This window comes from Falco punctatus (genome assembly GCF_963210335.1).
Source record: "Falco punctatus genome assembly, chromosome: 4".
Taxonomy (NCBI): Eukaryota; Metazoa; Chordata; class Aves; order Falconiformes; family Falconidae; genus Falco; species Falco punctatus.
In genome coordinates this window covers 87,389,625-87,402,015 of record NC_137583.1, presented here as the reverse complement: position 1 = coordinate 87,402,015, position 12,391 = coordinate 87,389,625, and the positions used below count along the sequence as shown (strand labels likewise).

General features: G+C 39.5%; 1 protein-coding gene across 1 annotated transcript in view; it reads right to left on the bottom strand.

Annotated features, from left to right (window-relative positions):
• The window catches only part of CNTNAP2 (contactin associated protein 2), a 1,227,711-nt gene that overhangs the window by 87,434 nt on the left and 1,127,886 nt on the right, over positions 1–12,391 (bottom strand). Inside the window, exons 18-19 of the mRNA XM_080386067.1 lie at positions 8,841–9,059; positions 6,087–6,323 (exon numbers count right to left, since the gene is read on the bottom strand). Of these exons, the coding sequence (XP_080242193.1) occupies positions 6,087–6,323; positions 8,841–9,059 (456 nt within the window). The remainder of the gene's footprint in view (positions 1–6,086; positions 6,324–8,840; positions 9,060–12,391) is intronic.

Below are 12,391 nucleotides of genomic sequence, written 5' to 3'. Positions count from 1 at the left end.
ACTTGCAGCTTTGCAAGAGCCATTTGAGAAATATTAGAAACTGCCAGTTGATGCTTGCACGGTATTCAGAGTGACAACTTTGGTAGGCAAGATGTGGCTTCAATTCCTTCCTGTACCATAGGTAACCACACTGAAAGTGAGCAGATCCTTGCTTCCTTCGTTATCTCATTCGCTTTCTGCACAACCATAATAAAATCATCATCTCGCATCACAGAGTTCTGGTAAAGACAAACACCTTATCAGCTCATGATATACTACTCCAGTAGCATGCAGGTGTACAAATATTGCACGTGGGTGTCTGGGGTGAGAACCTCATGGTTCTGAGCTGCCTTTGCACAGGCGTGCAGCAGCCAGCAATGCTGCTGAAGCTGTTCTACACAAAGCGCCTGCATACAGCAAGCAATGACACCAGAGAAGGCCTATTACAATTAGCTGACAAAGAAATTGAAAGTTTATCACATTTTGTGAGCCAGGACTTAGAATTTTTTAACTTATTACCCTGATTTATTTGCATTTTATAAGTAGCTTGTTATGGATGGATGGCAAGTGGGCTTGCAAGTTCAGTTTATAATCAGGTTGTAATTTCTCTGAGATAGGCAAGTAGTGTGAGAAAGGTTTCTTTTGCTTTAAAAACATTTTTTTTTCAGTAAAAGAGTTCTTGCAACTTGAGTGAAATGCAATTTTCAAAGCACTAGAGCACAACTGTGCATGTTTAACAAGGCACTATTGACAGGACAGCAGAATGGTTTTACAGAGTACTTTTTTTTTTTTTTTTTTTTTTTTTGAGTATATATATTTACTCAATAGAGGCTAAGACCCAAGTCCTAGAGGCCGTATGCTAAAGTTTGATCTACAGGTAGAAAAACCTGACTGCAGCATTCAGACTTAACCAGGCTGGTAGCCTAACATTCTCAACCCAAGTAAAATTTCTAATATAACTTTTGGCTAACAGATCATAATCATGTTGTGCATAACAGATTTTTTTTGGAGGGTGGGAGGGAATGTTGCCTTGATTTTCCAGGTTCTGGGATTATGAACAACGTAAAATTAATAAGTTAGTTACCTTAAAACACTTGAACAATCACCTCCTGTTACAGCAAAGCAATGACAAGCACCAAAATAAGGGGAATTGAATGGGTATAACCAGGGCAGAAATTGGACATGATGAAGTGTCAGAGTCTGTGGAAGACTGCAGAGCTGCTTCACCCATGTGCCATAGCACCAGGGGTTGGTTTGGTTGGTTTTTTTTGCATCCACTCAGCCTCATAAAAAGCTGATTTTTCTCTTTGAGGCAGAGGAGGGAGCAGGAAAGGTAGGCAACCTGGTCATGACAATGCTACTGTAAGGGCTTTCAGGGTTCATGCACATGTAAAACCAAACACGAAAGAGTTCAGTTTGGGCATTGGCATAAGGATCACAATAATTCACACTGTGGGTCTGAGCTTTACTGAAAAGAAAGAAAAAAGTGTACACACTGAGCTTATCTTGGTGTTTGCTGATGCAAATTGAGTAACTACATAGAAACTGGGAAGCTTTGAATTTACCCTTCCAGCACACCTAAAGGCATGTGGGTCACAGCACCAGCTATATATATTTTTTTCTTTTGGCTGTACTCTTGGTAGTGGGCAATTTCTTCTGCTGTTGATCCACAGCACTTCAGTACCCAAAGGAGGAATGCCTTCTCCCTGGGGGATCCCCCAAATCACAGTCCTGCCACATGCTCTACAGAAGCATTTCAGCGTTTGACCTTCACTCTTTTTGTTTAAAGGAACAAAAGAGATTGTTTTTTTAAAGGAACAAATACTAATTGTTTTCTCACAATTGCTTTTATCATGATAGGACAACAGTGGGTAGAAAAAAAAAGACAATTTATGCTTAAGCAAAGGACAGGGAAAGGTCAGAAAGCAATCTGTAGGACTGCAGAAACACTGCAGCTAATTCTCAGAGCAATTTCTCTGAGCAACGAAAGAAGTGAATGCAATTGCATATGCCCCAAATACAAAGCAAAAGTAAAGTTAAAATAGATGTCAAACTGCATTTTTTTACTTTTTTCGTCTTTGTAAAAAAATAGTGCAATTTCCAGGCCACTGTCACATCAATCACGTTGTGATCTGCTGCTAATAAGACTGGAGACGATGCTCTTTCTTGTCAGTCATCAGTCAGTGGCTTTAAGGATGGATTTCATCAGCAAAAGAATCCACAATATGCAAGGCCTGTTTTTACTGTGAGATGTGTTTATTACTTATGAACCATTGTATGGTGATTTCCATATAATAATGACAGAGGTTTTTTTTTCCTTTGGTTTTCCTGTTGCTGCTTCTGCTAGCAGTTTCAATATGTAACCAACCCCAAAAAGTTTACTGTGTGGAAGGGGCTTGAATATAAAAAAAATTGGATAAGAAAAGCTTCCTGTGGCAAAATCAATGGGAAGAGAAGGCTGTGGTATATTAACAGGTGTTGTATTATGCCACTTTTCACTCCTGCTGATTAGCATTTTTTGGTGGTAATATCTCATATTGGTTTGCATGTGATGACTTAAAAAGTCAGGCACTATTGATTATTGAATCAACAGAGCTACTTGGCCTGGAAGGTTTTACTCAGAGGAATAAACTAAAGAAACATAGTCCTAGTTTATCATGCAAAGTACTAGCCTTGTTATTTCTTGGCAGCTGAAGTGAATTCCTAGTGGAGGTAAGAAAGGAAAATATTCTTGCCTGCTTCATGTTAGACTCACCCAACATCCCAGCATCCACCTGCATACTGTGGCGCAGGTTAGCAAACCACAAGAGGCAGACAACTACGTCCTTGCTATAAATAACGGAACTGGTTGCAAACTGAAAATATTATCTTTAAAAACTTGTAAACAGACATTTCAGTATTTTTAGAGAGGGGAAAGTGTAAGTATTAATGAAAAATGCATTGAAATATCAGAATTGCAATGTTTAAATCCAAATTAACTAAAATATAATTTAGGTAACATTTCTATTTTCCAGAGAATGCAGGGAAAGATTCCCTGCTATTTTCCAACAAACTATAACTTTTATAGATTTTAGATTTTTATAAAACTAAAATATACTCAGTTATTTTGCCAATATTTATTTTGCTGTCATTAGTACTGCATGCTTGTCCACTGTATCTAGAAAATACATAAAGTCTTGTCTCATGGATCAAGAGGATATGGTACAAGATTCTGGGAGCTGCTATTAGAAAGAAAATGTAGGATCCCCTTCTCTCACAAGTCTTGGGAGTCTGACAACATGCACAAGATGTTCCAGTGCTTTACTTGATTTAAAAGGCTCAATGCAAGTTAAATTTATAATGTAAAATTTAATGGGCTGAAAATGAACTATTTTAAAAATCTCATTCTCAGCACTATTTCTTCCAGAGGTTTTACAGTTATTTTGATCATGGGATGCCCCAAACCCAGTCTGTTTTGTGCTTGATTTATCTTCTAACTTTATCCTTGTGCCGCTCTGTTGTTGAAGCCCCATGAAGTTACCCCACTACATCACACTTGAGGATAGTCTAGATGAGTATATAAATTTTCAGCACTAACTAATAGGAAACTGGCCATTTGCATTTCGTACAGAAGGTCTTAAGGGTTTAGAGAGATATTTTGAGCCTGGAATAGTTTTGATGTTGAAAGAAAAGATCTGATTTCATATTTGAATGGCACAGAGATCCCCATGCTAGCAGGAGTACCTTTGCATGCCTCAGTGCTGCCCAGCAGTAGTAGCTTACACCAAGTTTTATTACATGTCCAAAGCATCACTGTCAGAACTCTGGGGCTTTAGCTGGACTGAGAGGCTGATAAGGGGAATATTATAGTATAATATAGTATAAAATTACTGCTGTTGCTATGAAAATACTTATAGACCAGCCAAAACCAGGGTTTCTCTCTGCCAGGTGCTCAATTATTCCCCTAATGATATTTTTTATTCTGTTAGCTCCACATCCAGGAAAAATAAAACATTTTAGCTTAGAGGTAGTTTTGGCAGAAGTTTGAGGGTTTTCTACCTGTAAGAGAAATAGAAAAAAAAAAAACTAATAAAAGCCAGTGTGATGAGTTTTGGCAATACAGGAAAAAAACCAAAAAGTGAATTCAGTAAATATGGCATGGCAGCAATTTTTTATTTTTTTTTCTTTTGAGTCATCATGTGGTCTGTAAGAGACTGACCCAGTTCCAGCCTGAATGGGTTTCCTATAATATAGCTGCACTAGCAAACAGGAATACTAAATATGCATTACCAGTCTTGAACTCACACCACGCCATTTGCTAAACTAACTGGAGTTACTGTACTCGCATTCTCAGGAGTTACTATACCATCCTGAATGTGATGGACATGTTTTATAATTTGTCTTTGAAGGAGCGTAGCATAGTGAAACCTCATGAAATGTCTGCCTGCAAGCACAGTGGAAGCCATTACCTAGAGCAGCAGCTGCTTCGCTTCTGCTGTGCTGGAAATACATCATAGTTATTGGAATTTATAAAATAATCATGCTGAAGATTCATCAGACTATTGGGTGATTGCAAACAATCCCTTTGGTTTTAGAAGAGGGTGCTCCACTGTGTGAGCAACATCAGCAACGGCCAAAGTGCTGTTACGATAAAATGAAATGAAAGTGGATATATATGGATATAAATGAAGGTGACTGAAGCATGTGAGGAGAAAATACAGCCCATAACCCAGCATCAGGTAAAAAGACTGCCTCTTTCTGTTAGAAACTTGGTTTTCTTTAAGTGTGGCTGGAAGGGAGCAGGGTATGGATGTTTGCAATATAACCGTCAAAGACTGACTTGGGGAAAAAAAAAAGAATAAAAATAAAAAAAAAAAGACAAGTTAAGAAGGAGCTGGAAACCCGAATGTGAAAGGACAGGAGGTTTCCCCTACTGCAGTGACAGCCTCACGAGGGGAACGTGTTGACGGGTGACCCAGCCTACCTGCAGGACTCCTGGTATAGGTGGGAACATAAAAGTAGAAAAGCAGTTTATGAAGCTAGAGGTTTCTTCAACATCACAGATACTGATGAGAAAAGCCTTTGTACGTTTTTTGTTGAAACTGTAGGATTAGTAACTTTTGAGAAGGCTTTTAAAATGATTAGGAAAAGTAACAGACTGGATGAGTCTGTGTGCCCATAAAAGCACAGTGAAAGAGGATAGTAGCACCTCAGGTAAATGTGATGAAACCTTTAGAGTTGTTGGGAAGAATATTTCAATAATTTAACGAGAATGTTCTATGAAATGTAAGGGAATTGAATGGCCACAAACCCTGCAAACTGCAAACATTTAGAAAATTATATTCCCATTGCTACTTACTTTGTCACAATCATTTCTGGTCAAAATAAGAAAAAATGTGGAAATAAATTAACATCTTTATTCTCACTTTTTTTTTTCCCTAATGTAAGATCCCTCTTTACCTCACTCCTTGTCCGTCTTCCTTATGCAGAATTGTGTGTCCATAGTAAATTGGTCTCTTATAATCATTGATTTTGAAGATACTGAACATACTTTAGGCATTTCCAAAGGAGTGACGTAGATGTGGGAGCCCTGTACCTTCCCTTACCCCAGCAAGTTAAATCTCTATCCCAGTCTGAGCTATTACAAACTTCATCTGGTTATGGATGGATACAATTTGCAACCCACATGCTGGTCTCCCGATTTATTAGATATTCAACCCAAAGCTCACACCTATGTATCTCCAAACATGTTTCTGAATGAGGCTCGGCAGCTTTTGTTTAAATCCATGTTTGTTCTAAAGAGGTAACCATGATATTGTGCTAGTAGGAATTTATTGTTCAACATCTCAAGACAGTGGGATATAGTCTGCCAGACCTGCTGTGGCTACGGGCATTCCTGATGCATTTTGTTGTTACTTGATTTAAATAGGTAACATACATTACTACTAATGAGAAATGTGGTTTTAAATCATCACATTTACATCCTGAGTGTATAATTTGACTTGCTTGCAGAAGTATTAAACAGGATTTATTTGTTTAATTAATACAAGCTGAAGCATTGATCCTATTGTGTTTCTTCTCAGGCAGATAGCTTTCCCATACTCTGCCTCCTCCACTAAAGCATTCACCTTTAATGCAAAATGGTCCATCGTAGGCAGTTCCGGAGCAGTCACAGGAGTAGCCGTTGTATTTCTCGACGCATTTACCTCCATTTGCACAGTACATCCCATAGCTCGTGCAATGGCCAGAGCAGCCGGGCTTCACCCCTGGCGTGACTTTCGCTCGCTCCTCCAGATCCAGCGTCACCCCGTTCATCCTTAATGAACGAATGCAGCCGAGGAAGCCTCGCTGGCCACCTGCAGCACCTGAGAGGGAATGTAAAACCTTGAGACAACACTGAATATATTTGATTGTTGTTGCTTTACATGGAATGTCCTGCTGAGCTTGTAACAACAGCTGGAAATAAGATGGAAGTACAACTTCTTCGTAAAGGCAAGGAATCGCCTTGTCATAATGACAATGAAATCAATGAAACCCAGCCTTTTGATACCATAAGTAAGCATAAACCATAGGTGTGTTTGCCTTACACTGATTAGACATCAAAGATTCTAGCCCTCCACTGCAAGACTTCATTCCATTTCAACTTCAAGACTTTTAGAGAGAACAGTGGAAGAAATAGGCTTGGCTCAATTGCTAAGGAATAGTCTTACTCCATATGATTAGTGATGATGGATGCTAATAATAATGCCATAATATGTTATGCAGTGTTGCATTTTTAAAAGCCATGATGGGAAAAGAAAGAAAAGATTTAAATCCCCCAATCTCAGTTGCAATAGGAAATAGAGATTTTAATTTCCAAGCAACACTGGGTATATTGTTTAGTTGCTCAAGTACAGGGTGAAGGATATAATACTGATGAGCTACATTTGAAAATCTGGGTTGAGTTGGCTTTTCTTAGCAGTAAATGAGAACTGTTCCTTTTCTCCTCCTAGTAAACACTTGCTGAAAATTGTGATTTCAGCTAGTCTTGTCTGGGGCTGCGTTAGAAACGAAAAATACCTAAAAAAGTCAAGTAAGTAACCAAGAGTGGCTGTCAACCTTCCTCCTCATCATCTCATCTCCTTGATTACTGCAGTGCTGCAGGTGCTGAGGAGTCCCTGAGATCTGAATGCAGAGTACAGAGGCTGGTATTTACACGAGTGGGGAAGAGGACGAAATACAAAGCAGAGAGGGCTGCTTCAAACCAGATGTTGGCAGCTGGGTCATCTGGAGCAAGAAGAGGTGATGCTCAGTCTCTGCCGAGGGCATGGGGCAGAGGGCATTCTGGTGTGGTTCCACATAAACTCGTGTACACTGCAGTGACAAGAAGATCCCTAATACACCTAATTTCCTTCTTTTCCCTGCCTAGGACATGAAGTCATTATCCCTCAGGCACTCTTACTGGCCCAGGGAATAGATAATTATTCTACAGAAAGTGGAAGGGCAGGCACTGGACCAATTCCTGTCTGGTGTTACGCTCTAGCCCCTGATGCTCAGGGCGTTCATTTGGGACACTCCAACTCAAATTGATTCTCTGCCTGACTCTGGGTAAGGATTTAAATCTGTTCCTTGAGAGGTGGGCTCCAGCCGACAAGTTACATGAAATGGGTATGATTCAGAGAGAAAGAAAATCCGGTGCAGATTTGGACATTCCGGTTTTGGGAATAAAGGTACAAGGTATTTCAACACGTTGTTGGTGTTACAGTTAATTCAAAACTACCAATAAAAATAATCTTTAGTAACAATTCCCCAAGAACTCCAGCTGGAAAAAAAATCCAGCTCTTCCCGTTTTCAGCAAAAGGCTTGGTATTTATTTTCAAAGGTCAAGGCTCCCTCTTTTAAACAAACTTCACATTTCAGCTTATTTTGAAACTGTCTTTTATTGGGATCACAGCCAGCAGTAAAGGAGAATCGGAGCTTGTAAACAATGACTGCACATCTGGTGACACATTATACACAGTTTGAAGTGACACGGTGCTGTTTACTGAGGGAGTGAAAGCTTTAAACCTCATTTTAATTAATTTCTGCTCTTGAACCTGACTAACGTGGGGGAAAAAAATGAGATAGAAACTTTTTCTCCTTTCCCTTTCCCTCTTTTGTTAACAGCTATCTAGAGAGGTAGGAAAGTGTTTCTTAACTCAGCATTTCATATAGTTCTGATTCCAGCTACTGGCACTTGGCACACCTGCACTTCGCAGCCCTGAGGCCAACAGTCAGAGAAATGCAGGTCCTGCTGGAATCACCTGGCCAAACCGCAGCAGAGACCAGCAGCTCCAGAAAGCAGTGGACTAACTTGGTTCCAGGGAATGCATCTGTATAACACTCTGTGATGCTCTCCTACATTGAATGGGCAAACTGCCCATGGGACTAGAGGGGAAAGACTGCAGTGAGGACTCTGAAGGTAAAAGCATGGACAGTGATCAAACCTCGAGAGGCTGAAAAGTGCTGCCGAGGCTAGGATGGGCACCACAGGCACACGCAGTCCTGGCAAGACATATGCAGGATTTTTACTTCTGTGGTGAGTAAGCGTGTGAGATGCCTGGCAAAGAAGGAGTTTGGCACTACTGCCTGCCAGAGGTACTTTCAGCCAGGAGTCGCAGGTGGGAAAAGACAAAAGACAAAAATGACAAGAATATTTTTCTCTTAGTTGGTCTTATTTCTGTAATTATGGACATGCTTTGCTTTGCTTTTTCTTTTTTCTCTTCCTCACCCCTACCCCTTGCCCTCATGCAAGTGCTTCAGGAGTGCAGCTCCCCACATGAGACTAAGCGTGCTGGCAAGACCCGCAGGAAAGTGTGCTTAGCGTGTGAGAGCAAAGCCCAGTCACCCGTCCTGCAGCTTACCTACATAGAGCTGGCTGTACAATTCCAGTCGTGTGTGTCCTTCTGTTGGTGCTTTCCGGACCTCCAGGGGTAACTGGTCTACCTGTAGGCTGGCCTGTTTGACGTTCCTCTCAGCATTGACCCGGTGCCATTGGTCATCATTGAGCTGGCTGGGAGACCTAACGACAATTTCCACCGGCCCATTTCCAACATCAAATGAAAAGGAAACCTCCGTAGCAGCTGAAACACCAAGCAAAAGGGAAACCATCTTGTGTTGTAAACAAATTCACAGAAAAAAAAGCAGAAAGGAGCCATATTTACTAGAGTAGGAGTATTTCCAAGGAAGCCATTATGAAAAGTTTCTATAGCATGTGATGGAAATCAAATCAGTTTGGCTTGTAAAATTTAAGCAGAATAAATTATGTCCTTGAAGAGGATTTTTTTATTTCCACTGATAATCTCAATAATATTGGAAAACCCCCTTCACCAGCTTTCAGAAGAAAACATAAACAGACCCTGAACCAATGACATTAATTCTTGATTTCTGCAGCTTTACCAGTTTCCGTAGGTTTTTGGTGGTGGTTTTTTTGTTTTTTTTTTTTTTAGGGAAATATGCATTTTGATAAAAAAGTGGTGCAGAAGTCTACCTACGTTTTTGTCTTTTGAGGGGGAATTAATTTTGACAATGAACTAATAATGCAGTAGTAAAGACCTATGTGAGATTTTACGGCTGAAAAAGAAATGGATTCTTAAGAAACACTACAGTGCTTTATTTATAGTGGATAATTCAAAACACGTTTAGAAATTTTACAAATGTCCATTAGGCTCTACTAGGCATTTCTCCAGGTCATCCTCAACTATATAATTGATACTTATTACTAAACAGGGAGTGTGATTAATAATACACAGATTATTTTGGAATGAAGAAATATAATTTTGACTTTCCTACTGACATTTAGTTTATATAATTTGGGGCTGTACATCAGATGGAAGTGTTAACAGAAAATGGATTATCAATGATAGCATTCACAGAGGAGGATACCAGACAAAAGTAAAGACAACCAAGAGTTCCATTTAATCTGTTTTTCTAAAATCTAACATAAAAAAGCCACAGCAACCTTCTAATTATTCTAAAAAATCTCGGGTGCCCAATTATGGTCTCAGTGTTCCCATACAGCTGTGGTTTCTCGTTTGGTTGAATTACTAAAACACTATTGTAAAAAAATCTTACTCAGTAAGGCTATTAAATTGTGGTAGAAGCACCACTCCATGATCATTATAACTAACAATACTGATAAATAGTGGGAAATACTTTTGTACATGGTCTGACAGATTTTCAGGGGGTTATGCCAGACTGAATGAAACACATTTTTATGAAAACTGGAGGGATAGGAATAAACTTTTTACAGAGAACATTCTTTCAAACTGAATTTATTATACAATTGACACCTTTGATTTTTTTCCTGCAAAATTGGCTATTTCTAAAAGGAAGAAATAAAAGCATATTTTATTGCTGTTGTACTCTCTGTTCTTGGCTGAATAAAAGAATTTCATTTCTTGAATGAATTGCCTTTCATAAGTCATGAATTAAGTCTGTCTGGCCTTTTGCACTTTACAAGACACAAACTCTGTATGAGCCAAAACTTGCTGTTAAAGAAATAAAGATATTTCATTTTCATGTTGTTATATCTTATAACTTCAGTGGTTATGCCAAAAAACTCAGGCAAATTAGGAATTAGAGTAAAATCTCTCCAGTACTTGAGTTGTATGCTGTGTTCAGGTCTATTTTCAAGGATGTGTGTCTAATTCTCCTTTGCTTTTTCCTTTGAAGAACTGCCTCAGATCTCTTCACTGTCAGACTTGAATTGCTTTCCAAAAGCTGTCTGCCTACAGGGCTGTAAAAAAAGAATCCCATAGCAAACTCTTCATTTGATTCTGAGGCAGCTGATGGCACTGTCGATATTGCTCATGGGTACCTTGAGTACAACCCCATCCAGGACGTTGAAAACCTTTGCAAGAATACTTCTTTGCAAGCTCTTGGTCTTCTGGATGGAAGCATCTCTAATTTTTTAAAGGAATATTATTCTTCCTTTAAAAGAGAAAGGGAAAGTGTAGAGAATAGAGATATTTCAAGCATAAGTTCTGTCCCTGCACAGCCTAGCTTTCTGCATGGCTTTAGACTGAAATCTGTATCGCAGCCTAAAAGACTTACAATTAAATTTGTACTTATTGGAGAAAAATACTCTCTTTAATATGAGTCTCATTTGTAGAAATTAATATTATATTTTCGTATTTAATCTGATACTTAGGGAAGCAAAAGCATTCCAGAAAAATCTTATCAAAGGCTGTTTTCCATGCACATACCTGCTGACATGCTGAAAGTTAAGAGGAGACAGTACAGGATCTATGGACTGTGCTCATCCATCCCCAAGCTACCTGAAAACATGACTCTCATAAACCAAAAAGGAGGAAACTTACTTGCTAGACTGACAGACTGATAAAACATGAAGTATGTCAATGAAAAGAGCTTTGCAGATGGGCAGGGGCTGCATGACAGCATGTCTTAGATGTGAGTTATGCTGCTGGTTCTGATCCTTCGTTCTCAGTTTCCATTGGAATGAATTTTTGAGCCTACAGGTTAAGTAGCAATAATAGTAATATTCTCCAGCCAGGGGCATCTCTAGGTAAAATGATTGGTACTTGTACCTTAACAGAAATAGATGAACATCTGATAACAGGCACATTAGTCAGAGAAGGAATACAAAAGAAATTGTACCCCCTAATAAATGAGACAGGAGATTTGGTAACAAATGACATGGAGAACCCTGAGGTTCTCAACAACTCTTTTCTGTCAGTTTTCACTGGCAACTGGCCTTCCTACATCTCTTGAGTCCCTAAATCTCAAGGCAGGGACTTGGGGAATGAAATATTCAAGGTCAGGTTAGACAGGCTTTGAGCACTTCACGCTGTACCCACTCCTCCTTTTTCCTCTACCCCAGCTTTACTGGTGAGTGTGGTGGTGTATGGTATGGAGTATCCCTTTGGCCAATGGTCACCTGCCCTGGCTGTGTCCCTTTCCAACTTCTTTGCTGCCATCAGCCTACTGACTGGGGGAGAAGTGGGGAAGAGAGAAAGCTTTGATGCTGTGCAAGCATTGCTCAGCAACAGCCAAAACTTTGCTGTGGTATCAACACTGGTTTAGGCACAAATCCAAAACACAGCACCATATGGGCTTCTGTGGAGAAAGTCAACTCCATCTTAGCTAGACCTAGTACAACACCAAATTTCTTCAGAAGTTCGGCATAATTAGTTATGTAGAAGAATAGCAATTAGGGTTTCTTTTTTCCTAAGTATGATTTACTTTTCAATCTCTGTATGTCTACATATACAAACCTTGCACGATGTGGCATCTTTGACTTGAATACATGCTTGGTTGACAGGATAGTGGCATTATTCTGTCAAACTTTTGAAGTGGATGATTAAAAGATAGACTATTCATTCACAATGACCAAGTGAACCAGAGCAGATTTTTTTCAGAAACGTAGAAAATGAGCTGCACAGGTCCCTGAGAT